Source organism: Pholis gunnellus (genome assembly GCF_910591455.1).
Source record: "Pholis gunnellus genome assembly, chromosome: 15".
NCBI lineage: Eukaryota > Metazoa > Chordata > Actinopteri > Perciformes > Pholidae > Pholis > Pholis gunnellus.
In genome coordinates, this window is record NC_136542.1 from 1,579,949 (window position 1) to 1,604,305 (window position 24,357).

The following is a 24,357-nucleotide window of genomic DNA, read 5'->3' on the forward strand; positions in this document are numbered from 1 at the left end:
TGCTTGTATTCGTACTGACGGACACTAAAGTCGGTCAAATCAACTTGAAAATCCAAACAGCTGTAAATGTTGCTGTTGTTCTAGAATGATCCCTCATGATGGAGCAGAGTTAATGTTGAAGTGAGAAGTCATCCCCAGAATCAGCTTTGTATTCAACAGTTGTGAACGGCTAATAATCTGATTTTTATTGAATGATTATAAGCTATTGATGACATTTGATCCAATAGGAGGAGCAGAGACGGCTGCGACCGGGTGGACCGGGTGCAGGTCCCCTGCTGGGGGGCCTGGTGGTGGGGGGCATGGTGGTGGAGGCCCACCTGAAGCAGATCGCTGAACTGAAGGAGTAGGGGAAATCAGCTCAAATAGTGCAGGTTCTGATGAACCCGAGTGGTGTCAGATGCTCACTTTAAATGTTTCCTTTCTCAAAGGAAGGTCCAGTGTTTCCTATGCTAAAGGAGAAATTCCGTTTGAAGACGTTGATTGAACGTTGACATTTACACCTTATTCTCTTTTTATTGAGATGGAAAAGCAAAACATTTTACATAGAAAATAACAATCAAATAAATGATTATCAGTATAAACTAAAATACAAGGATATATTTCAAGATACGATGCCTCAAACACAAACACATATACTCGTAATTACAATACACTTGTCTTCATATTTACCCTTCAATCAATCATTTAGATTAAACAATGAAAGAAACAAAAAGCATATTGCTGCTGGTGAGGATCTGGTTTCCAGGACATGAGACGTATGGTTCAACCAGGAACAACCTGAAAAATCTACATTGAGCTGCCGCCCTATAGGCCCACCGCTCAGAGGGATATGCAGAGGGGTGATTGGGTAAACGGCTAAAGGGGATTCTTTCATGTGTGAGTTTTCATGTGTACCTTTAGATCCCTGTTGCTCTTAAATCTTTTACCACAAACTGAGCAGCATTAAGGTTTCTCTCCTGTGTGGATTCTCATGTGTTCCTGTAAAACATATTTCCGTGCAAAAGATTTCTTACAAACTGAGCAGCTGAAAGGTTTCTCTCCTGTGTGGGTTTTCATGTGTTTCTGTAAACCTTGTTTCCATGCAAAAGATTTCTTACAAACTGAGCAGCTGAAAGCTTTCTCTCCTGTGTGGGTTCTCATGTGTCTCTTTAGACCTCTGCTGCAAATAAATCTTCTCTCACAGACTGAGCAGCTGAAAGGTTTCTCTCCTGTGTGGGTTCTCATGTGTCTCTTTAGACCTCGGCTGCAAATAAATCTTCTCTCACAGACTGAGCAGCTGAAAGGTTTCTCTCCTGTGTGGATTCTCATGTGTTCCTGTAAACCATGTTTCCATGCAAAAGATTTCTTACAAACTGAGCAGCTGAAAGGTTTCTCTCCTGTGTGGATTCTCATGTGTCTCTTTAGATCTCTGCTGCAAATACATTTTCTCTCACAGACTGAGCAGCTGAAAGGTTTCTCTCCTGTATGGATTCTCATGTGTGTCTGTAAAAGATGTTTCTGTGCAAAATATTTCTTACAAACTAAGCAACTGAAAGGTTTGTCTCCTGTGTGGGTTCTCATGTGTCTCTGTAAAACATGTTTCCATGCAAAAGATTTCTTACAAACTGAGCAGCTGAAAGCTTCCTCTCCTGTGTGGATTCTCATGTGTTTCTTTAAATCTCTACTCTGTGCAAAAGACGTATTACAGACTGAGCAGCTATACGGTTTCTCTCCTGTGTGGATTCTCAAGTGTCTCTTCAGATTTCGACTGGTGCTAAATGTTTTCTCACACTCAGAGCATCTAAATAGTTTCTCACCAGCACTACATCTTGAATCACTGACAAGGACTTCATCAGGTTTCACAGAGTTTAAACCTGACTGAGGTTCTCTGGTCACCTTCCAATCATTACTGTCATCAGTGTCAGAAGAGTCTCCAGTCTTCTCATCAGTATCTGGTTCTGGATGAATATCTGGATCTAAGTTCCTTTCTGGTTCTGGTCCTCCACAGTCCTCTCCATCAGCTTCTGTTTCCATCTGTTCAGTTTGTCTTTGATGAAGCTGTGAGGACTGAGCTTCCTCTTCATCATCTTCACTCTTCACAGGAGTGAATGAGAACTTGACATCAGCCTCCTGCAGCCCTTGAAGCTGCTCTCCCTCCTGACTGGTCCAGACTTCCTCCTGGTCCTCTTTAATGTGTGGGGGCTCTGGGTCCTCCTGTTCCTCTTTAATGTGTGGGGGCTCTGGGTCCTCCTGTTCCTCTTTAATGTGTGGGGGCTCTGGGTCCTCCTGGTCCAGACTGGAGGTCCACTCCTGCTGCTCAGGGGGAACCTCTTTTTTAACCACCAACAGCTGCTGGACATCTGCAGGAAAACAGTAAACACACACAGAGACGTGACAAAGACATTTCAGTATTGAGCAAATAGTCTCCTGTAGATACACTTTTGTTTCCTGCCATCATTCCCTCTTACACTCCCTGTGCACAGTAACCAAACAGACAAAGACACAAATTGTAAAGACAATGCACCAGCAGCAATGAGGTCATCAATACTTTACATGGTAAAAAAGTGTTGCACTGCCAACATTGTTAAGAAGTATTCAAAGAACCTGCATCCTGCATAAAGTCCGGCTGAGATTTGTTCATGTGGGCAGTTATAGTTGACTAATGTACGTAAACCTGCCACCATAGAAACAGTGGATAGAACCTCCAGAAGCAGCCACAACGTAATCGTGGACGTGCATCATAGATGCGCTCCGTTTCTGAACCAATAGCTGATCCCAGGGTGGTCCCTGTTATTATTGATATATTTTAATAATCTTATTGATGTTAATCATTTTATGATTATCAATCATTTAATTGTCATACTTGCCAGAAACCAAACCCGCTCCTGCCAGATCTGAACACATGAATATCTACACAGGTCTGTATGTGTCATGATAACAAGGTCTCTCTATGTTGTGTGATTGTTTAATTCATTCCATCATCGATCAGGTTGTATTCAGTGATTTATATCCAACCGTTTGGTACCGTTCTGCAGCTGAGATAGTCCAGATTTAAAATATGGAAGAATTAAATAGACTATGTAAGTAACTAGTATTAATTCTGTAAGTTAAGGTTAAATGTTTTAATCAACTCTTATGTGACCATGAACATATCAAAGAGAACAAACTTGTACTTTAAGTGTAAATAAAGTGAACCCACGTGCTCTTTGTATCCGGACTTCCGGGTTGAAAACAGCGTCCAGTAGTTTCTGTTGTCGCTCGTTCTGCTCTTTTGAACGAGAACGTTCCTCCTCGTACTCTGCTATCGTTCTTTCAAACAGACCAAATATCTCTTCAGCAGCCGCAGTTAGTCGCTGGTTGACTAAACATCTCAGCATTTGGACCTTAGACATTTTCACTAAACTACAGAAACGTTTCCTCCAGACAAACTCCGTTAAAAACGGTTTGTTCACTCTGACCTGCGCGGTGTTACTGGTTACGTTCGGGTCCGTCTACTTCCTGCTAGCATGCTAACTTCATAAGCTCCGTAGGACACCAGGAAACAATCCACCAGCGACAGAAACTTTTCCTCCAGACAAACTCCGTTAAAAACACCGTTTACTCTCATTAAACTCTGACTAGCGCTGTGTTGATAACTTCCGTCCCCGTCGGTCTGTTTCCAGCTAGCATGCTAAGCTAACTTCAATAGCTTTGTAGGCTACCAGGAGATGAGTCTTCTTCTTCTTCTTCTTCTTCTTCTTCGTTGGCGGACTACAAACCAACGTTTAAGGTGCATATAGCCACCTAGTGGACCGGAGTGTGTACCATCATGACTTTATGACAGTTATCATTTAAACACAATAATAATGTTATTTATAAATTAAATTAAATAATAAATAAAGGAATATTATAATAAACGTCATATATGAGTTATATTGTGGATATTAAACCCGTTCCCTTCATAAATTAGATGAAGCCCTTTTAAGCTGAACTTGTTTGTCCCCTATCTCTAACAGTCCTTTGATGCTCCACTCCCTTCCTAAATCTATCACTCTGCCCTTCAGTCTTTCTCTTTCCACACTGAACTTCCTCCACTCTATCAGCACATGTTCAACACTTTCTTTACAGTTGCATATCTCACATTTATCTCACTCTGTCTTTTTCATGATGTATAAGGTGTCATTGAGTCCTGTATGTCCTAACCTTAATCTACTGAAAGTAACATCTTCTTTTCTACTTTTACTTCTATCACTTCTCACTCTGACTGACGTCTGAATTTTGTTATCATTTCTACCCTTATTGTCATTATTCCAAATTTCCTGCCAAGATGTAATAATTCTTCGCTGTGTTACTGATTTTGCTTCTGACCTCCCAAAACAAATTTCTAAAATATCATTTTTATTTAAAGCTCTTTTGACAAGTTTATCTGCAACCTCATTTCCCTCTATTCCAACATGAGCCGCTACCCAACAGAGATGTACATCTATTCCTAAATGTTATGAGTTCAGTAATGACGGATAAACTTCAGTTAAAAGATCCACTCGTTCTGTTTATTTGGAACTTTATCTTTAGTACTTTATTTTGACCAACAGGGACAATTTTGTACCAAAAGAAAAGTTTATCTATTGACAAATGGTTTAAAAATAAGAGTTTATTAGTCTCTCTGTCCCAGTGTGTCCCTTCAACAGATCCATGTGAGTTTTTTTTATCATAAGAATAATAAGATGTTCATATCAGAAGGATACTGTGACGATTCCAGAGAATCTAGAGTCTAAAGTCTCGACTTTACTCTGAAATATCTGTTAAATATTAACGTGAGGGGAATTTAACTTTTGTTTATTGCATTTCAATCTGATATGATGCACTGTAGATCGTATCAGGTCTTTAAAAAGCATCTAAATCTTTATTCCTCTTAGATTAATCCTTAAACCTTTATTTTTTTGTATTCATCTTTTATTTATTTAATCCCTTTGTGTTACCTGTATATTGACTGTTCAGTTTAAGGGGTTGGGTTTCAGCAGTTTGTTAGTTTCACTTTTGCTCCTCGTTCATAAAGAAGCATTCAAATAAAACACTCAAGAAAAGAACAGTACAAGTACCTCAAACTAGTACTTAATTACATACTTCAGTTGAAGTACACTTCCTTCCTTAGCATCATAGCTAGGCTAACGTTAGCGCTTAGCGGGTTGTAGCCAATCAGAGGCAGAGGGGCGGGTCTTTGCTCGAGGCGCTCCCACACATGCGCAGAACAGATCGGGCAGAAGGAACAGATCGAGCCGTCTTGGTGCAGACGACGGAAACTCCGTGTTTATTATTTGAAAACCATCATAAGGTATTTGTGCATCATAAGTCTCATACTTTTATTAATATTTACATTAGTTTTTTTTCTTCAAGCATTGTTAGTTATTTGTCTTGTTTATCTCTAAATGTTTTTTGGTTAAAGTAGTTCAATAGTTTCACTTTTGATCCTCGTTCACCTGTGAGGCAGGTAACAGGTGAACAGCATCTAAAAGTATAACTACGTCTTTTAAATGCTTTAATTCATCTCATTGTATCCGTTTATTCATTATTTCATTTAATCAGCACAACAACAACAACAACAACAACAACAACAACAACAACAAACTAAAATTAACAGAAATAAACACTTTCTTCCTTGTTTAAGTTTAGAGGGTTGGTTCTCATTATAAGACCACTTCATTAGGATGCACCCTCTTTGAATATTCTTTAACTTTTTATGTTTGTTTATCTTTTCATTAGTTTTTTTCTCTGATATGTAGACATTGTTTCTTATTTGTCTTGTTCATCTCTTGGGGGTTAAAGAGTCCTTTAGTTTCACTTTTGTTTCTTGTGACGCAGTTATTTTTCACCCTCTAAAGGTGTTGTAACTGGGTCTTTTAAATGTTTTTATTAATATCACAACAACAAAACTAAACAGAATAAAACTGGTCAGACTTTTGTTTTTGGTAGGCATTAAAAAATGTGTTATTGTATTTAAAAGTAGATTATTTTCTCGTTTCACTGAGCAAAAAAAATGACAAAAGCTGAAACTCGACCTGTTTTTATCTTTCTCTGTTTTCTGAATTCATAAAGCTATAAAATGGAACAATTAGACTAGGGCTGCAACTAACGATTATTTTAATAATCGATTAATCTGTCGATTATTTGTTCGATTAATCGATGAATCAGATAAAAAAACAAAAAGCAAAAAAGCACTGTCTGTAGCACAGTTAAAAAAATACAAATTAATTAATTAAAAGGTATATATACGGGATTCAAACTCATATCATTGAGTGGAAAAATAATTGGCATGCGGAGGCAGTGCCATTACGCCACGATAGGCAAGACTTAAAGATTGGAGGCATACAAAGAAATCTAAAACACAGTCAGCAGTCGCTCCTAAGAGCAGAGGAACCAGATCAACTGGTGACTGCACTGCTCGTTCACCATGCAGCATTTTGAAGTGTACCACGGGGCACTTTTGAATACAGCTGGTTTTGCGCTGCAAATTAATGAGGCAAACGTTTGTGATGTTGTCATGAGGTGAAAATACACAATGTGGACAATAACGCATCAGAGCTAACCATAAATGGCAATGCCATAACATGATGAATTTAACCAGCAAAGAACACAAAGGTATCAAGTTTAGTTCATTTGACTTTGATAAGTCAAAAAAGACATAATCACGTTCAATTTGTCAAAAAGTTTAACATGGATTAGATTATTTTCAATTACAAACTGGACACAGTCTAGATATAAAATCTTCATTGGTAACTCTTGTGTTAAAGTTTTAACCCATGGTAAAATTGCCATTTATGGTTAGCTCTGATGCGTTATTGTCCACATTGTGTATTTTCACCTCATGACAACATCACAAACGTTTGTCTCATTAATTTGCAGCGCAAAACCAGCTGTATTCAAAAGTGCCCCGTGATACACTTCAAAATGCTGCATGGTGAACGAGCAGTGCAGTCACCAGTTGATCTGGTTCCCTCTGCGGTCACCAGTTGATCTGGTTCCTCTGCTCTTAGGAGCGACTGCTGACTGTGTTTTAGATTTCTTTATATGCCTCCAATCCTACGACTTGTCTATCGTGGCGTAATGGCACTGCTTCCGCTTCCCAATTATTGTTCCACTCAATGTTCGAATCACGTATATACCTTTTAATTAATTTGTTTAACTGTGCTACAGAGTTCTTCTACGTCACACATGTTTCCACAAAACAGGCTCCAAAGACGATTATGTGTTTGTTTGTTTTTATACCAACTTTATTATTTCAAAGGAAGAGGAATTTGCTCCCTTCCTGTTTCAACACATAAACAACAAGCAAGCAACGTTTCACTCGAGTGGACTAGATTCCTCAAAAGACGCTCCAACGTGGAATCCGGTATGTTTTGACCAAAGACTGTAAATGAGAAGGTTTGACAGTATATTGCAAAACTAAACAATGCGGCATTCACGAGGACAGATACGTGTTCTCTTCTCGTGTTTAACAGCTGCCGTAGCTAGGACAACAACAGACGCATTCGGCTGAAGGTCGCGAGTTAACAGGGTCCCTGGTTGAACCGTAACACCGGAGTCCTGTTCCATTATTCCTAGCTGCGGTATTCAGGCGACCGGGCCTGCTGTGAACACTCAAACATCTCCGCGACTTATTGAGTGGCGTAATAATCGCCCGACACAACGAATCGATAGTGAAATTCGTTGCCAACTCTTTTAATTAATAATCGATTTTTATCGATTTGATCGATTCGTTGTTGCAGCCCTAAATTAGACCGTTACTCAAATGCACATATAACACATCTAGAGTTTGTGACTCCTGCAGATGTTGCATTGACTTGATAAAACTACAGTCAGATCAGTGAGCTCAGCACGGGTTAAAAGTTGTTATTCTAGCGCTGATTGTCGAGTTAATGTGATTAAATGATGGAAATGAACTCAGTTGTGGACATTTAGAAAGCAAAGAGTCACATCACCCGCTTCTTATTGTAATATAACGGTCCAGTTCTACTGGTCATGTTGTGCATTATAGCTCCATTCTGACTGGATTTACTTCTGTAGAGAAGGACCTGATAACTCCAAGTCATACCTGTGTGTGTGTGTGTGTGTGTGTGTGTGTGTGTGTGTGTGTGTGTGTGTGTGTGTGTGTGTGTGTGTGTGTGTGTGTGTGTGTGTGTGTGTGTGTGTGTGTGTGTGTGTGTTACAGCTCAGAGCTGCAGCAGAGACCAGACTGTCCAGAACACAGAAGGATCATGAGCGAAGACTTATTAAAGCGGTTGTAAGTCATTAAATATGATGTTACTTTATAATTTCAGTAGCTATGTCAGCTAATGTGCTGCTACAGTATTACTACGTGTAATTTAACTTCATTTGTTTCCACGCTGACGGACACTGAAGTCAGTAAATATCAACAGACAACAGGAAACAAACAGCGACCTCCTTCCTACTTTTAAACCTCCACAATAAAGTCACACTACTCAGGAGTGATCCTTCCTGCAAGACGTTAAGCGACAAACAGGAGATGTTTACATGTGTGTGATTCTCTTTCTTCTAGATTCTCTCTGAAGGGAGCAGGTAGACGATCCAACAGGAGTGATTCATCACAAGGTCACACTGTGAATGTCAAAGAAACACTCTCCGAACCTTTAAAGAAGTACGTTTTTAGTGACGTCATTATGAACATTCTGCACAGTCACACATCACATGTATAACCTCTGTTACCTTGTTCCACACTCTGTTATCATATTTGAAGTCATGTTGCTTTAATGTATATTTAATACTCATGAAGTAGCATCATAACGTAATAACTGTGCTTGTTATTTGCTGCAGGCTGAACGTCAAACCTTCCTCAGAGGTGGAGGAGGAAGATGAAGATGAGGATCTTACATCAGAATCTGGTGTGTCCATCAAGAGTGATATGTCAAACGATCGCCTCATTAATTTCTCCCTCAAGTAAGCTTTCATGAACATTAATGTGTAACTGCACTGATTAACAGGGTCAGGGTGAGATACACTCCTTGGTTAAGGTTTGGGAAACATCATGCTCATGCTTAAAGAAGCGTGTTGATGTTTGTAGACAACAGGAAACAAACAGCGACCTCCTGTGAGATCTGTGAGTCACAAACATTCTTTCACACGCTTTAAAAATGTATCGATGAAGCTGTGAACATCAGTGATTATTGCTCTCTTTTTTAAACATATCGGTGACGATGTGAGCATTATTTAAACTCTTAGGTTTTAGCATACTTCCATTAGTTTTTTCTGCTGCTTGTATTCGTACTGACGGACACTAAAGTCGGTCAAATCAACTTGAAAATCCAAACAGCTGTAAATGTTGCTGTTGTTCTAGAATGATCCCTCATGATGGAGCAGAGTTAATGTTAAAGTGAGAAGTCATCCCCAGAATCAGCTTTGTATTCAACAGTTGTGAACGGCTAATAATCTTATTTTTATTGATTGATTATAAGCTATTGATGACATTTTATCCAAAAGGAGGAGCAGAGAGGAGAAGCTCTGCTCCTGGAGGAGGAGGAGGAGGAGGAGGAGGAGGAGGAGCTCTGCTGCTGGGAGCTGAGCTCTCCTCCTCCCTCCGGAGCTCCGACTGCAGGTCCAAGGCTGCAGGTGAAGCTGGATCTGGGTCTGTCCACAGTGGACCGGTCTCTGCTGGAGTCTGAGCTGAAGGAGGTTCTGGTGAACCTGCATGAGTTCATCTGGTTTCACCAGAATTCGACCCGGTGGCTCCGATGACGAGCATCAAGAATAACTCTATTGAAAGACCATCTTCTCTCTGATGGTCTCTTTACTGATGGAGGTCTGATAGAGGATCAGGACTACACTGAGACTGGTTCATATAGAGGATCAGGACTACACTGAGACTGGTTCATAAGAGTTAAAAGTCCTTCTTTTTTTTCTGTGTGTGTGTGTGTGTGTGTGTGTGTGTGTGTGTGTGTGTGTGTGTGTGTGTGTGTGTGTTACAGCTCAGAGCTGCAGCAGAGACCAGACTGTCCAGAACACAGAGGCACACAGAGATACTTAGCAGACTCTATGTAAGTCATTAAATATGATGTTACTTTATAGTTTCAGTATCTATGTCAGCTAATGTGCTGCTACAGTATTACTACGTGTTATTTAACTTCATTTTGTCAGTAAACTTCATTTTGTCAGTAAATATCAACGGTCACTTCTGATGCTTACTTGGTAGTTTCTGTGCATCCAGCAGTTGTTGTGACTGAATGTCTAATAATCTCAATAATCTAATTCACCACCTGGTGGTCGTTCTCTCTTTTCATGAACATTAATGTGTGACTGCATTGATTAACAGGGTCAGGGTGAGATACACTCCTTGGTTAAGGTTTGGGAAACATCATGCTCATGCTTAAAAGAAGCGTGTTGATGTTTGTAGACAACAGGAAACAAACAGCGACCTCCTTCCTACTTTTAAACCTCCACAACAAAGTCACACTACTCAGGAGTGATCCTTCCTGCAAGACGTTAAGAGACAAACAGGAGATGTTCACATGTGTGTGATTCTCTTTCTTCTAGAGCAGACCTGGGCATCTTACGGCCCGCGGGCCACATCCGGCCCTTTGTGCGTCCCTGTCCGGCCCGCGTGAGGCCAATCATAAATTACAAAATAAATTAAAAAAATATCTATGTCGAGTGTGCAATACAACGGTGCTGCTTTTGTTTTGAAAAGCGTTATTTGTATTACTTCCGTGTGGACGTATGCGCGTGCGTGATTGTGAGTGAAGGTGAACAGCGGCAATCACAAATTACAAAATAAATTTTAAAAAACATCTATGTCGTGCGTGCAATACAACTGTGCTGCTTTTATTTTGAAAAGTGTTATTTATGGACGTATGTCCGTGCGTAACCTGTGAGTGAAGGTGCACAGCGACAAGTGATGCCCGGTTACCCCCGAGATGTCCGCTCACGCTAAAAAAAGAAAAGTTGATGACGAATGCCGTGTTTTCAACAAGACATGGACTGCCAAGTATTTCTTTACAGAAATTAAAGGTAAAGCCGTGTGCTTAATTTGTGGTACACAGGTTGCTGTGTTTAAAGATTATAATTTGAATCGCCACTACACGACGAAGCACGAGGATAAATACCGGAATCTGTCTGATGAAGAGCACGCAAGGGAGGCTGATGCGTTGATGGTAAAACTGCAAACCCAACAAGGACTTTTTACCAAACTTCACACCCCCAGAGATAAAATAATATTAAAAATAAATTAATATTAATATAATATTAATATTAATAAATTAATAAAAAAATAAAAATAAATTGCAGTGATTCAATGATTGTTTTTGTTTTCTTATTTCAATTTCACATAGCCTAATATAAATATTTAAGGATTAAGAGTTTAAATAAAACCATCAAAAGCAATCTGCTTTTGTATAAAGTCAAGTTAGGTTAAATTAAATTATTATTATTTATCTTACGGTATATCAAAAATAATATTGAGCAAAATTTAATTGAAATATTGTCGATGTGGCCCTCCAGCAGTGCTCGGGTTGCTCATGCGGCCCCCGGTAAAAATTAATTGCCCACCCCTGTTCTAGAGTCTCTCTGGAGGGAGCAGGTAGACGATCCAACAGTAGTGATTCATCACGAGGTCACACTGTGAATGTCGAAGAAACACTCTCCGAACCTTTAAAGAAGTACGTTTTTAGTGACGTCATTATGAACATTCTACACAGTCACACATCACATGTATAACCTCTGTCACCTTGTTCCACACTCTGTTATCATATTTGAAGTCATGTTGCTTTTAATGTATATTTAATACTCATGAAGTAGCATCATAACATAATAACTGTGCTTGTTATTTGCAACAGGCTGAACGACAAACCTTCCTCAGAGGTGGAGGAGGAAGATGAAGATGAGGATCTTACATCAGAATCTGGTGTGTCTGTTTGGAGTGATCGCTCAAACGACCTCACGTAAGCTTTCATTAACATTAATGTGTAACTGCATTGATTAACAGGGTCAGGGTGAGATACACTCCTTGGTTATGAACATTCTGCACAGTCACACATCACATGTATAACCTCTGTTACCTTGTTCCACACTCTGTTATCATATTTGAAGTCATGTTGCTTTAATGTATATTTAATACTCATGAAGTAGCATCATAACATAATAACTGTGCTTGTTATTTACAACAGGCTGAACGTCAAACCTTCCTCAGAGGTGGATCTTACATCAGAATCTGGTGTGTTCCTCAGGAGTGATATGTCAAACGATCGCTTCATTAATTTCTCCAACACGTAAGCTTTCATGAATATTAATGTGTAACTGCATTGATTAACAGGGTCAGGGTGAGATACACTCCTTGGTTAAGGTTTGGGAAACATCATGCTCATGCTTAAAGAAGCGTGTTGATGTTTGTAGACATCAGGAAACAAACAGCGACCTCCTGTGAGATCTGTGAGTCACAAACATTCTTTCACACGCTTTACAAATGTATCGATGACGCTGTGAACATCAGTGATTATTGCTCTCTTTTTGCAACATATCGGTGACGATGTGAGCATTATTTAAACTCTTAGGTTTTAGCATACTTCCATTAGTTTTTCCTGCTGCTTGTATTCGTACTAACGGACACTAAAGTCGGTCAAATCAACTTGAAAATCCAAACAGCTGTAAATGTTGCTGTTGTTCTAGAATGATCCCTCATGATGGAGCAGAGTTAATGTTGAAGTGAGAAGTCATCCCCAGAATCAGCTTTGTATTCAACAGTTGTGAACGGCTAATAATCTTATTTTTATTGATTGATTATAAGCTATTGATAACATTTTATCCAATAGGAGGAGCAGAGACGGCTGCGACCGGGTGGACCGGGTGGGCCGGGTGCCGGTCCTACTGGGGGGCCTGGCGGCGGGGGGCTTGTTCGTGGGGGGCCTGGCGGTAGGGGGCATGGCAGTGGGGGCCCTGGTGGCGGGGGGCCTGGCGACGGGGGGCCTGGTGTGGTCCTACATGAGGGCCCCCCTGAAGCAGATCGCTGACCTGAAGAAGGAGTAGGGGAAATCAGCTCAAATAGTGCAGGTTCTGATGAACCCGAGTGGTGTCAGATGCTCACTTTAAATGTTTCCTTTCTCAAAGGAAGGTCCAGTGTTTACTATGCTAAAGGAGCTAATAAAGGAAGCATTATAGCACCTTTCCTGAGCATTTAGAGAATTCAAACAGCTCTTATCATGGCGGCCACTTAGATACTTCCGGGTCATTTCACTCAGTGAGGAAGCTTCCTAAACAAAAAGGACTATTGGACCACAGTCCCTCTCTTTGTGGGCTTCCCTCCTTTTTGTCTGTGCAGCACCTGTGATTGTCATGTCTCGTCCTTTTTCCAAAGTTATGTTTTCTTCTGTTGTCATTTGTCAGCGTTTCCTGTTTTATTTTGTGTTACTTCCTGCTCCTCTGTTTCAGGCCTTTGTGCGTTTGTCCCACCACTGTGATGGTCTTTTCTTCACCTTATTTTGCCGTCCTGGTCGTGCTATTGAGTCCTGTTTTTTCCTGTGTCTTCACCAGGTGTAACAGTTAAGCACCAGTCACCAAGCCAAATTCCTTGTATGAGCAAACAATAAGCAATAAACCGATTCTGATTCTGCACAGTTGGGAACACAAATGATCATATTGTCCTCTGTAACTGAAGTCTAAAGTAATCCTCTTCTTTAATTCCTCCATTTGTCTTCTGGCTGCCTGCTGCACAGTTGATCTGGCACTCATGAGATGCATCATCGTTCAGGTTTTAACATTTAATCCGGTGATATTGGCAGTTATGTTCATTTAATATTTGAGAAATGTGCCCCTTTTCAATCACAATCATCAAAAACACACAAGCATAGATGAATTTCTACAGTTTAATTCAATATAATGTAATATTTTACTTCCATTAAAGCACATTTGCGCGGTGCAGCTTGAACCATCTCACGATCACTGTTACGCCAACATGTGTAGTTATTTATTAGTAATAGTTCATAAACTGAATGAATCTGAGACTCGTCTATATGATCATACTGTGTTGTTCTCTGTGCAGCTCTCAGAATGTCCTCAGTTATTAGTGGATGAAGAGTTTTGGACTCAGCCAGTGTCTGTACCTGCACTTTAAAGCCCAACCTGATTACTGTCCTTTTAATCCCAGCGCTTCATTTATTACAACGCTTCTGCACACTTTGTTGGATTATTCTCTTGGGAATAAAAATCAAGTGTTTGTACATTTGTTGTGTCGACTGTGTTTTTTGGAAAAGTGGATTTCAACAGATAAACAGAAGAGAAACATCGACTGAGATAAAAGTCTAAGATTCAGGAGAATTAATCACCAAATCTTTAGTACTTTTTTTGGACCAACAGGGACAATTTTGTACCAAAAGAAAATGTTATCTATTGACAAATGGTTTTAAAATAAGAGTTTATTAGTCTCTCTGTCCCAGTGTGTCCCTTCAACAGATCCATGTGAGTTTTTTTTATCATAAGAATAATAAGATGTTCATATCAGAAGGATACTGTGACGATACCAGAGAATCTAGAGTCTAAAGTCTAGACTTTACTCTGAAATATCTGTTAAATATTAACGTGAGGGGAATTTAACTTTTGTTTATTGCATTTCAATCTGATATGATGCACTGTAGATTGTATCAGGTCTTTAAAAAGCATCTAAATCTTTATTCCTCTTAGATTAATCCTTTAACCTTTAATTTTTTGTATGCATCTTTTATTTATTTAATCCCTTTGTGTTACCTGTATATTGACTGTTTAGTTTGAGGGGTTGGGTTTCAGCAGTTTGTTAGTTTCACTTGTGCTCCTCGTTCATAAAGAAGCATTCAAATAAAACACTCAAGAAAAGAACAGTACAAGTACCTCAAACTAGTACTTAATTACATACTTCAGTTGAAGTACAATTCTTTCCTTAGCATCATAGCTAGGCTAACGTTAGCGATTAGCGGGCTTTAGCCAATCAGAGGCAGAGGGGCGGGTCTTTGCTCGAGGCGCTCCCACACATGCGCAGAACAGATCGGGCAGAAGGAACAGATCGAGCCGTCTTGGTGCAGACGACGGAAACTCCGTGTTTATTATTTGAAAACCATCATAAGGTATTTGTGCATCATAAGTCTCATACTTTTATTAATATTTACATTAGTTTTTTTTCTTCAAGCATTGTTAGTTATTTGTCTTGTTTATCTCTAAATGTTTTTTGGTTAAAGTAGATCAATAGTTTCACTTTTGATCCTCGTTCACCTGTGAGGCAGGTAACAGGTGAACAGCATCTAAAAGTATAACTACGTCTTTTAAATGCTTTAATTCATCTCATTGTATCCGTTTATTCATTATTTCATTTAATCAGCACAACAACAACAACAACAACAACAACAACAACAACAACAACAACAAACTAAAATTAACAGAAATAAACACTTTCTTCCTTGTTTAAGTTTAGAGGGTTGGTTCTCATTATAAGACCACTTCATTAGGATGCACCCTCTTTGAATATTCTTTAACTTTTTATGTTTGTTTATCTTTTCATTAGTTTTTTTCTCTGATATGTAGACATTGTTTCTTATTTGTCTTGTTCATCTCTTGGGGGTTAAAGAGTCCTTTAGTTTCACTTTTGTTTCTTGTGACGCAGTTATTTTTCACCCTCTAAAGGTGTTGTAACTTTTTCTTTTAAATGTTTTTTATTAATATCACAACAACAAAACTAAACAGAATAAAACTGGTCAGACTTTTGTTTTTGGTAGGCGTTAAAAAATGTGTTATTGTATTTAAAAGTAGATTATTTTCTCGTTTCACTGAGCAAAAAAAATGACAAAGCTGAAACTCGACCTGTTTTTATCTTTCTCTGTTTTCTGAATTCATAAAGCTATAAAATGGAACAATTAGACTAGGGCTGCAACTAACGATTATTTTAATAATCGATTAATCTGTCGATTATTTGTTCGATTAATCGATGAATCAGATAAAAAAACAAAAAGCAAAAAAGCACAGTCTGTAGCACAGTTAAAAAAATACAAATTAATTAATTAAAAGGTATATACGGGATTCGAACTCATATCATTGAGTGGAAAAATAATTGGCAAGCGGAGGCAGTGCCATTACGCCACGATAGGCAAGACTTAAAGATTGGAGGCATACAAAGAAATCTAAAACACAGTCAGCAGTCGCTCCTAAGAGCAGAGGAACCAGATCAACTGGTGACCGCAGAGGAAACCAGATCAACTGGTGACTGCACTGCTCGTTCACCATGCAGCATTTTGAAGTGTATCACGGGGCACTTTTGAATACAGCTGGTTTTGCGCTGCAAATTAATGAGACAAACGTTTGTGATGTTGTCATGAGGTGAAAATACACAATGTGGACAATAACGCATCAGAGCTAACCATAGAGACCTAACTGCAGCTAACTGCAGCAGAGACCAGTCCAGAACACAGAGGCACGCAGAAATACTTAGCAGACTCTATGTAAGTCATTTAATATGATGTTACTTTATAATTTCAGTATCTATGTCAGCTAATGTGCTGCTACAGTATTACTACGTGTAATTTAACTTCATTTGTTTCCACGCTGACGGACACTGAAGTCAGTATATATCAACAGAGAACAGGAAACAAACAGCGACCTCCTTCCTACTTTTTAACCTCCACAATAAAGTCACACTACTCAGGAGTGATCCTTCCTGCAAGACGTTAAGAGACAAGCAGGAGATGTTTACATGTGTCTTATTCTCTTTCTTCTAGAGTCCCTATGGGAGCAGCTGGAGCAGGTGGACGATCCAACAGGAGTTATTCATCACAAGGTCCCACTGTGAACTCCAATCCTTCAACGAAGTATGTTTTTAGTGAAGTCATTATGAACGTTCTGCACAGTCACACATCACACGTATAACCTCTGTTACCTTGTTCCACACTCTGTTATCATATTTGAAGTCATGTTGCTTTTAATGTATATTTGATCCTACATCAGACTCTGATGTGTCAGAGAGGAGTGATCGGTCAAACGACCTCAAGTAAGCTTTCATGAACATTAATGTGTGACTGCATTGATTAACAGGGTCAGGGTGAGATACACTCCTTGGTTAAGGTTTGGGAAACATCATGCTCATGCTTAAAAGAAGCGTGTTGATGTTTGTAGACAACAGGAAACAAACAGCGACCTCCTTCCTACTTTTAAACCTCCACAACAAAGTCACACTACGACGTAGACGTTAAGGCCATGTCCATACTACAAAAAACGATGAATCGATCTCCGTCCACACGGCGTTTCAGCATCGTTTTTGAATTGATCTCCGTCTACACGGAAACGCCTGAAAACGAATATCACGTGACTATTCACGTACACCGGGCATGCGCCTGGGTGTCGATGTAAACAGGAAGTAGGTTGGTTGCTAAGTTTAAAAAAATACGACAGAGTAATAAAGTAGTCTTTAATAATGAAAGGTTGTGTCTCATTCAAAGGTTCATACAAAGTCATATTCTGCTTGTTACATGCATACTGTCCTTTCAAAATAACCTTCCGTCTGTTTGTGTGTGCTCTGCTGTGAGTGGATATCTTTTGTTTGATTATTCTCTTTTTATTCAGATGGAAAAGCAAAACATCTTATTGTCTCCCAAGGATTGATTTTTTATTTACATAGAAAATAATAATCAAATAAATAATTATCAATATAAAATAAAATAAAAGGATTGATTTCAAGATCTGATGCCTCAAACACATGTACATATTCTCATCTGTATGCCAATACACTTGTGTCCATATTTACCCTTCAATCAATCATTTAGATTCAACAATGAAAGAAACAAAAAGGATAAAAAGCACATTGAAAACGTTTTTATTCACTCTCCTTTGTATTTAATAATCAAATGTCTTTCTCTCTCTCTCGTCAACCAGGGTGAGGACGAGAAACAGATAAAACAAAAAGAAACCGTCTAATCTGCAAAGGGTGGAATGCACTCAAATGTAATATTAATAAGTATGTTTTCCTTAGTTTATAATCACAAAGAATCATTGTGTTTCCGTTACCTTAGAATAACATATTCATATCTACATAGGGAAGGCTCCAGCCCAAAACGGACGAACCCTCCCCGGCTCCGAGGTCGCGGTTAGCAGCTAACTCTACTGGTCTCTTCACCGCATGGTGTCTGCTTCTGCTTCTACTCATCTTAATCCTGCACCGCTTCCTGTTGGGAAATAATGTCTTTAAAACAATATAATCAAGTTAAACACCAATAATGATTCCTATAATTATGATTTGGAAGTACAGGTGAAGATCATTTATATTTGTAATTGTAAAATATGTCATCAATACCACCCTGCTGGTCATTTTGACCATTCTAGAAAAACACTACCACTTTCTTAATTGTACCTGAGAATATGGAGATGAAAGTTACAACATAGTATACATCATATACTATATTACATTTATATTATGTATTATTATGTAATCCTATATATTATTCTGGTGTACACTGTTATCTAGACTTCACTTGCTGGCTCACTTTATCTCGTAACTTTGTCTTTAACTGCTGTTGATACGTTTTTATTTGACTTGTAGTATAAACCTCTTTTATATATTGTGTATATATATACGGATATTTTCACTTTCAACTTTTGAAGATACCAACTTGGGGTTGACTAACTCACTCTGCTGAAGCCTTGTAATAACTTCAAATAAACCTTTAATTAATTTTTTTAATTTTCAAATATAAAGTAGCACAAAATGGAAAAAAGTAAAGTAAAGTATAAACAATATGAGTGTGAGTTCTACTTACAGTCCCCCACTGGTTTTATAACACAATGTATAAATCAACATGCAACAAATAAATATGATGTAAACATGGTGAATGTGAATAAAGAAACAGACTTTATTTTATTTTCTATATTCTACTTTGTTGTATTTTGTTCCTCATTAAACATAACGGTCTATTTAACAGCAGGGACACGAGAAGTGCATTTACATAAGTAGGGGATTCCGTTGCCGGTGTTAACTCTTTATATGCTAACTGTGTTGCTAATTTTACATTTCCCTAACGCCAAACATAAGGTTTACAAGCTTTATCTTCCTCACGTTTTTAAAAATAATCCACTTTTACTATTATTGTATAAATTAAACAACATCTTGTCACCGCGCCACCCCCTCCGGCCCGAGTTGGTCTCGTCCGTGACTCGACAGCATTAAACGCACGTGTTGGGTGTGTTGTGCTGAGGATTGCAGCGATATTACAGCATTTAGAGAACCTCCGCGCGCTGTCACGTCACCGGCTACACTTTAATCACAACAGCGACAAAAGCGACAAGTGTCCCAGTCAATGAGAAACACCGTCACACGCAGAGTAACGGCAGAAAACACTCGAGGTGTGGAGGGGTGACACGCGTGGTAGCGTGGCAGCAGACGGTTACCGTTCACCGGACTGAAGGTACGTTAACACCGATACACGTTATGTGTGTTTTTACCTTCCTGTGAGGCTGCTGTGATTATTAAACACTCATTACATCATCTACCTGTCTGTCGAAGTGTGTGTTAGAGTCTGTTTAGCGGGCTAGCCCCGTTAGCTTCCAGTCCTCAACTGTCAACGTGTCCACTGCTCCTTTTAACCGTTACCAGTTAAACGACTATTAATATAAATGAAGATCGATGTAAGGGGTTAACACGTGGCACACTTCACGGCTGTGGTTGGTAACTTTAGCCCGTAAATGACTCGTAGTTCGGCTGAAAGAGAAAAAACGCTGAGCTAGCCTCTCCCGGTGCAGTGCCACGTAGCTAAAGCCGGCTAACGAGAGCAGATGAGCCGGTGAAGTTCTGCAGAATCACTGCATGAGATGAACCCGCGGACTGTGGTACTTTAATGAAGTAAAGGTAGCAATACCACACTGTAGAAGTACTCTGTTAGAAGTAAAAGATATGCATTATGAAGTTTACTTTAGTATAAATGTACTAGCGTCACAATATACTGAAAGTACCAGTAAAAGTAGCAATACCACACCGTGGAAATACTGTTTTCACAAGTAAAAGTCATGCATTTTATATTCTACTTTAGTATAAAAGTACTAGCATCACAATATACTTAAAAGTACCAAAAGTATAGAAATACTTTGTTACAAGTAAAAAAACATGCATTTTGAGTCCTACTTTCGTATAAAAGTACTAGCAACACAATATACTTCATGTACCAAAAGTAAAAGTAGCAATACTACACTGTAGAAGTACTCTGTTACAAGTAAAAGACATGCATTGGAAATTCTACTTAAGCATAAATGTACTAGCATCACAAAATCCGTGCAGTACCAAAAGTAAAAGTGCTCGTTATGTAGACTGTCACGTTTCAGAGTCGTGTATATTATACATTATATTTATTGATGCATTAATGTCTTCATCACTTTGATGTTGCAGCAGGTAAATGTGGATCTAATAATTACTTTATTTAATGCTGGGCGGTGGTGGAAAGTAACAAAGTACGTGTCCTTGAGTTCTGTACAGTTTTGATGTACTTGTACTATTGAGTACTTGCGTTTTATGCTTCATACTTTTTACTCCACTACATTTGTCTGTCGGCTTTAGTTACTTCCTGTCCAGGATTCATATTATCATATCCAGATGTGTTGATGTTGAATTCTTCTTCTTCTTCTTCTTCTTCTTCTTCTTCAGCTAAATAAACTCTTTTAAATCTTCTTGGATCATCTGGAAACACATCATCACGAAGCTGAAAACAGCTGTTTGTTCTTTTTAGAGACACACATGTGTGATGATCTTATAGAATAAGATGCATTAATGTAGATTAAAGGAGTTAACATGTAACATACTCATTAATGCAGCAGTGATATTAATCCAGAAACATAATGCGTAACAGTGAAACACTGACGGGGAACATTTTACTGCAATAACAATACTTTTAAGTACATTTAGCCCACAATACTTTTACTGAAGTACGGTTTACTTTGTAGAGAAGTCTCTTCACAGCGTTGTATTAGTATTTAGTAGTAACTACAGCTGTCAGATAAATGAAACTATGAAGTACAATATTTCCCTTTTTGAAGTTTAAAGCCTCGTGAAATGGAAATACTTTATTTAAGTACAGATACTTCACTTTTTATAAATATACTGAGGTACATTCAACCTCTGGAACACATACAACTCCATAAAATATCTCCACAAAATACATCTTGAGGATTTTAATTTCTCCCATTTCTTTTTTTTTTTCCCATCAGGATTTGAGGCTTTGAGGCTTTGAGGCTCGCCGACTGACACCATGAGCTCCAAGGTGTGCAAGAACTGCGGCAGCTCGGACATCGACGTGGACCAGGCCCGCGGAGATGCCGTCTGCATGACCTGCGGCTCCGTGCTGGAGGACAACATCATCGTGTCCGAGGTGGAGTTCGTGGAGACGGGAGGCGGAGGGTCGTCGGCCGTCGGACAGTTTGTCTCCGCCGACGGTGAGAGAGACGAACGAACGCCTCGTATTGTTTTCTATCGACGTAGCCGAGTTCAGTTACACAGGAACTGAACTCGAGTACACATTTGAGGTACTTTTCTATTTCCATGTCATGACACTTTTTTACTTCACATCCATCTGACAGCTTTACTTACTTTAAAAAGGAAAATGTAACATAAAAAAACATGAATATCCTTTAATTTAAGCTGCTAAACTATCAGTCAATTAATCACTTAGTGAATCATCACTTCATGGTTTCAGCTTCTCAGAAGTGACGATTTGCTGCTTTTCTTCATCTTAAACGACGTTAAACTGATGAATGTTGAGGTTTGAACTGTTGGTTGGACAAAATAAAACAGTTAAAGTTGATACTTTGTATCATAGTTTCTATTTTAACGAACCAGACGATCAGTCGGTTAATGGAGAAAACGAACAGATTAATCCATAACGAATATAAATACTTGGTTGCAGTAAAACTCTGCTTTTACATTAACGAGTAATAATAATCTAATGATATAATATTCAACAACATTCTTCTACTTTTAAACTTCTTAACCAGTATTTATACTGTGTAGTATTAGTACTTTTACTGAATTAAAGGATCTGAATACTTCTCTAACCTCTGGGGACAAAACATCTCTCATTGTTGCTCTGATAGCAACATTTGAACCCTTCTATATTTATTTATTATCTGTTAAAGATATATTTCACTGGTATTTGTTCCTTTGTCGGTGTTTATTGTGTTCGACGGACGTTCTTCTTGAAGGAATACTTCACTCCCAGAATGACTATTTGTACATCAGTTATTAATTCTAAATAAATGATATAATCGTTTTAACTTGATGGTCGTCATCAAAACCCTGAATTTAACTTCAGTGATGGTTTAATGTGAAGCGTCCTGAGAGGAAACGCACGAGACGCAAGTTTTAATAAATGGAAGAAGTACTCTGAAAAGTACCAATACAACAATGTACAAGTACTCCCATTAGAAGTAAAAACCACATAAATAGTATCAGCTAAATGTACTAAAAGCTACAATCTCAACTCAAGGTCCACTTACTAATTAGTTGTCGAGATTTCAACCGGATCACCTGGTTTTCGTCGTGTGGAGTTCTCTTCGTTGTGACTTTTTGTTCTTGTTTTTGTTTCGTAAAAGTTTAAACATCTATCGTCCAAGAGCGAACCCCGAATAAGGGATGAAGACCATGTGGTGGGTTAAAAGCTCCACAATGAGCTGTTTTTATAATATAAATATTAATTCTGTGTGCGTGTCCACAGCTGCTTATCAGTGTGTAGCATTTACCTCCAGATTATCTTTAACCTTCAGCCTGCAGGATGTCTCTCTGCTGAGTCGTGGTTGTAGTTCCCTCTGACGTCCACTAGAGGGTGCTGTCTGATAACTCCACAATACTGAGGATCAGTCTTTAATGACAGTAAATAGGATATTATTTGGGTATAATGTATTATTGTGGACTCAAACAACTGTTTTGTTTTAGTTTGAATACATTTCATAGACAAATAACGGGTTCATGGAAGAAAAGAAAACCAGGAGATTATTTATTTGAGGAGTTTATTGTCCGCATCTGCTTTTAAATATCGTCGACATTAGTTAAGGTTCGTTATAGAGCTGCAACTACAGATTGTCATTATCGATTGATCCGCATCTGTAAAACAAAAAAATATTAAAAGCAACTCCAATGTGAAGTCTGCAAAATGCTAATTTTATCCAACCAACGGGTTGAAAGCTCTCAATTTACCGGTCGGTCTACATTCCGACCCTCACCTCTGGTCACGGACTCTGGATAAGAGGAGGAAGATGGATGGATGGATGAAACATCTAAATATTAAATTAACTGTAGTGTAAGAAGAGTAAAAACAGCAAAGTGACAGATTTAATAACCCAGAACCACCAATGTTTGGGTTTTTCTGGCTTTAAAAGTGACTTTAAACGATAAATCATCTATTAATTACCTGTTAATTTATTTGTGGATCAACAGATTTGTTTCATTATATTGTTCATCTGTAATATAAGTTTCAGTCTTTCTGCTGAATGGACAGAAAACAATGTTTTTGATATCTAGACGGGCCCAAACTAAGTTATTCTGGTTTTGTCTAGAAGAATCAGAATCTAGCTTTTGTAGTTCTGATGCGAGTCTCTGTCTCTTTGTCTCTTTGTCTCCAGCTGGAGGGATCAACCCGTCTTTTGGGGACAACCACTTCTCAGGTGTGGGGAGGGAGTCCAGAGCTCAGACGCTGCAGAGAGGTGAGTGACCAGCAGAGGGCGCCGCACGTCTTCGTCACGTCTTCGTCACGTCTTCGTCACGTCTTCGTCACGTCTTCGTCACGTCTTCGTCACGTCTTCGTCACGTCTTCGTCACATCTTCGTCACAGGCTGTCCTTTCTAAACTCTTCAGCTTGTGTTAAACACGGACCTTATTCCAGACATTCATTTATATTCATCATTTATTTAATAATACCTCGATGACTTGAGACGAGGGAACAGGAAGTGACTCATTTCTGGGTTTTTGGACTCACATCTGATGCGTTGACGTGAGAGAGTTGTTGTTGTTGTTTATTGGTAATTTTGCCGTCAGCGCTCTGTTTTGGACGTCTTCGTGTTTCTTCGCCGACGCTCCGGCGCTGTGATTCTCCCTTCAGCAGGCCGTCCTCCATTTTTGCTTCTTAGCTTAGTTTACTGATCGATCAATAAATTAACTTTAAAAACGGGATCGTTACAGTGTGTGTGTGTGTGTGTGTGTGTGTGTGTGTGTGTGTGTGTGTGTGTGTGTGTGTGTGTGTGTGTGTGTGTGTGTGTGTGTGTGTGTGTGTGTGTGTGTGTGTGTGTGTGTGTGTGTGTGGGGCCGTGTGTGTGTGTGGGGCCGTGTGTGTGTGGGGCCGTGTGTGTGTGTGTGTGTGGCCGTGTGGCCTTGTCGTGCTCTTTCTCTGTGTGGGTAGATTTATGACGGTTTGTGAGTCT

The 24,357-nt window shown here is 39.0% G+C and overlaps 3 protein-coding genes and 1 long non-coding RNA gene across 4 annotated transcripts in view; 3 read left to right on the plus strand and 1 right to left on the minus strand.

The window, feature by feature from the left end:
- Nucleotides 1-360: 360 nt before the first annotated feature.
- Nucleotides 361-3,639, minus strand: LOC306707779 (uncharacterized protein). The gene is made up of 2 exons (XM_079175387.1): nucleotides 3,179-3,639; nucleotides 361-2,339 (listed from the first exon to the last, which is right to left on the minus strand). Exons 1-2 carry the CDS (start codon nucleotides 3,369-3,371, stop codon nucleotides 943-945), a joined length of 1,590 nt encoding a protein of 529 aa, XP_079031513.1. The 5' UTR covers nucleotides 3,372-3,639; the 3' UTR covers nucleotides 361-942.
- Nucleotides 3,640-5,210: 1,571 nt separating this feature from the next.
- LOC306707255 (uncharacterized protein) lies at nucleotides 5,211-12,984 on the plus strand (the record flags this gene model as incomplete). Its single annotated transcript, XM_079174648.1, has 8 exons — nucleotides 5,211-5,290; nucleotides 8,165-8,236; nucleotides 8,513-8,611; nucleotides 8,788-8,910; nucleotides 9,936-10,004; nucleotides 11,799-11,903; nucleotides 12,129-12,230; nucleotides 12,771-12,984. Exons 2-8 carry the CDS (start codon nucleotides 8,211-8,213, stop codon nucleotides 12,982-12,984), a joined length of 738 nt encoding a protein of 245 aa, XP_079030774.1. The 5' UTR covers nucleotides 5,211-5,290; nucleotides 8,165-8,210.
- Nucleotides 12,985-14,965: 1,981 nt separating this feature from the next.
- On the plus strand, nucleotides 14,966-18,828 carry LOC306707783. The gene is made up of 4 exons (XR_013767433.1): nucleotides 14,966-15,050; nucleotides 16,692-16,781; nucleotides 17,842-17,910; nucleotides 18,003-18,828. It is a non-coding gene; the product is annotated as an uncharacterized lncRNA (long non-coding RNA).
- Nucleotides 18,829-19,226: 398 nt separating this feature from the next.
- The window catches only part of LOC306707777 (transcription factor IIIB 90 kDa subunit-like), a 79,869-nt gene continuing 74,738 nt past the window's right edge, over nucleotides 19,227-24,357 (plus strand). Inside the window, exons 1-3 of the mRNA XM_079175385.1 lie at nucleotides 19,227-19,367; nucleotides 21,157-21,381; nucleotides 23,563-23,643. Of these exons, the coding sequence (XP_079031511.1) occupies nucleotides 21,198-21,381; nucleotides 23,563-23,643 (265 nt within the window). The 5' untranslated portion in view covers nucleotides 19,227-19,367; nucleotides 21,157-21,197. The remainder of the gene's footprint in view (nucleotides 19,368-21,156; nucleotides 21,382-23,562; nucleotides 23,644-24,357) is intronic.

Excerpts from the sequence above, each read along its gene's own strand:
- LOC306707779 (XM_079175387.1), bottom strand. The coding sequence starts at position 3,371 with ATGTCTAAGGTCCAAATGCTGAGATGTTTAGTCAACCAGCGACTAACT. Across the intron at positions 2,340-3,178 it reads AGTCCGGATACAAAGAGCAC|ATGTCCAGCAGCTGTTGGTG; the intron begins GTGGGTTCACTT and ends GTTTTCCTGCAG.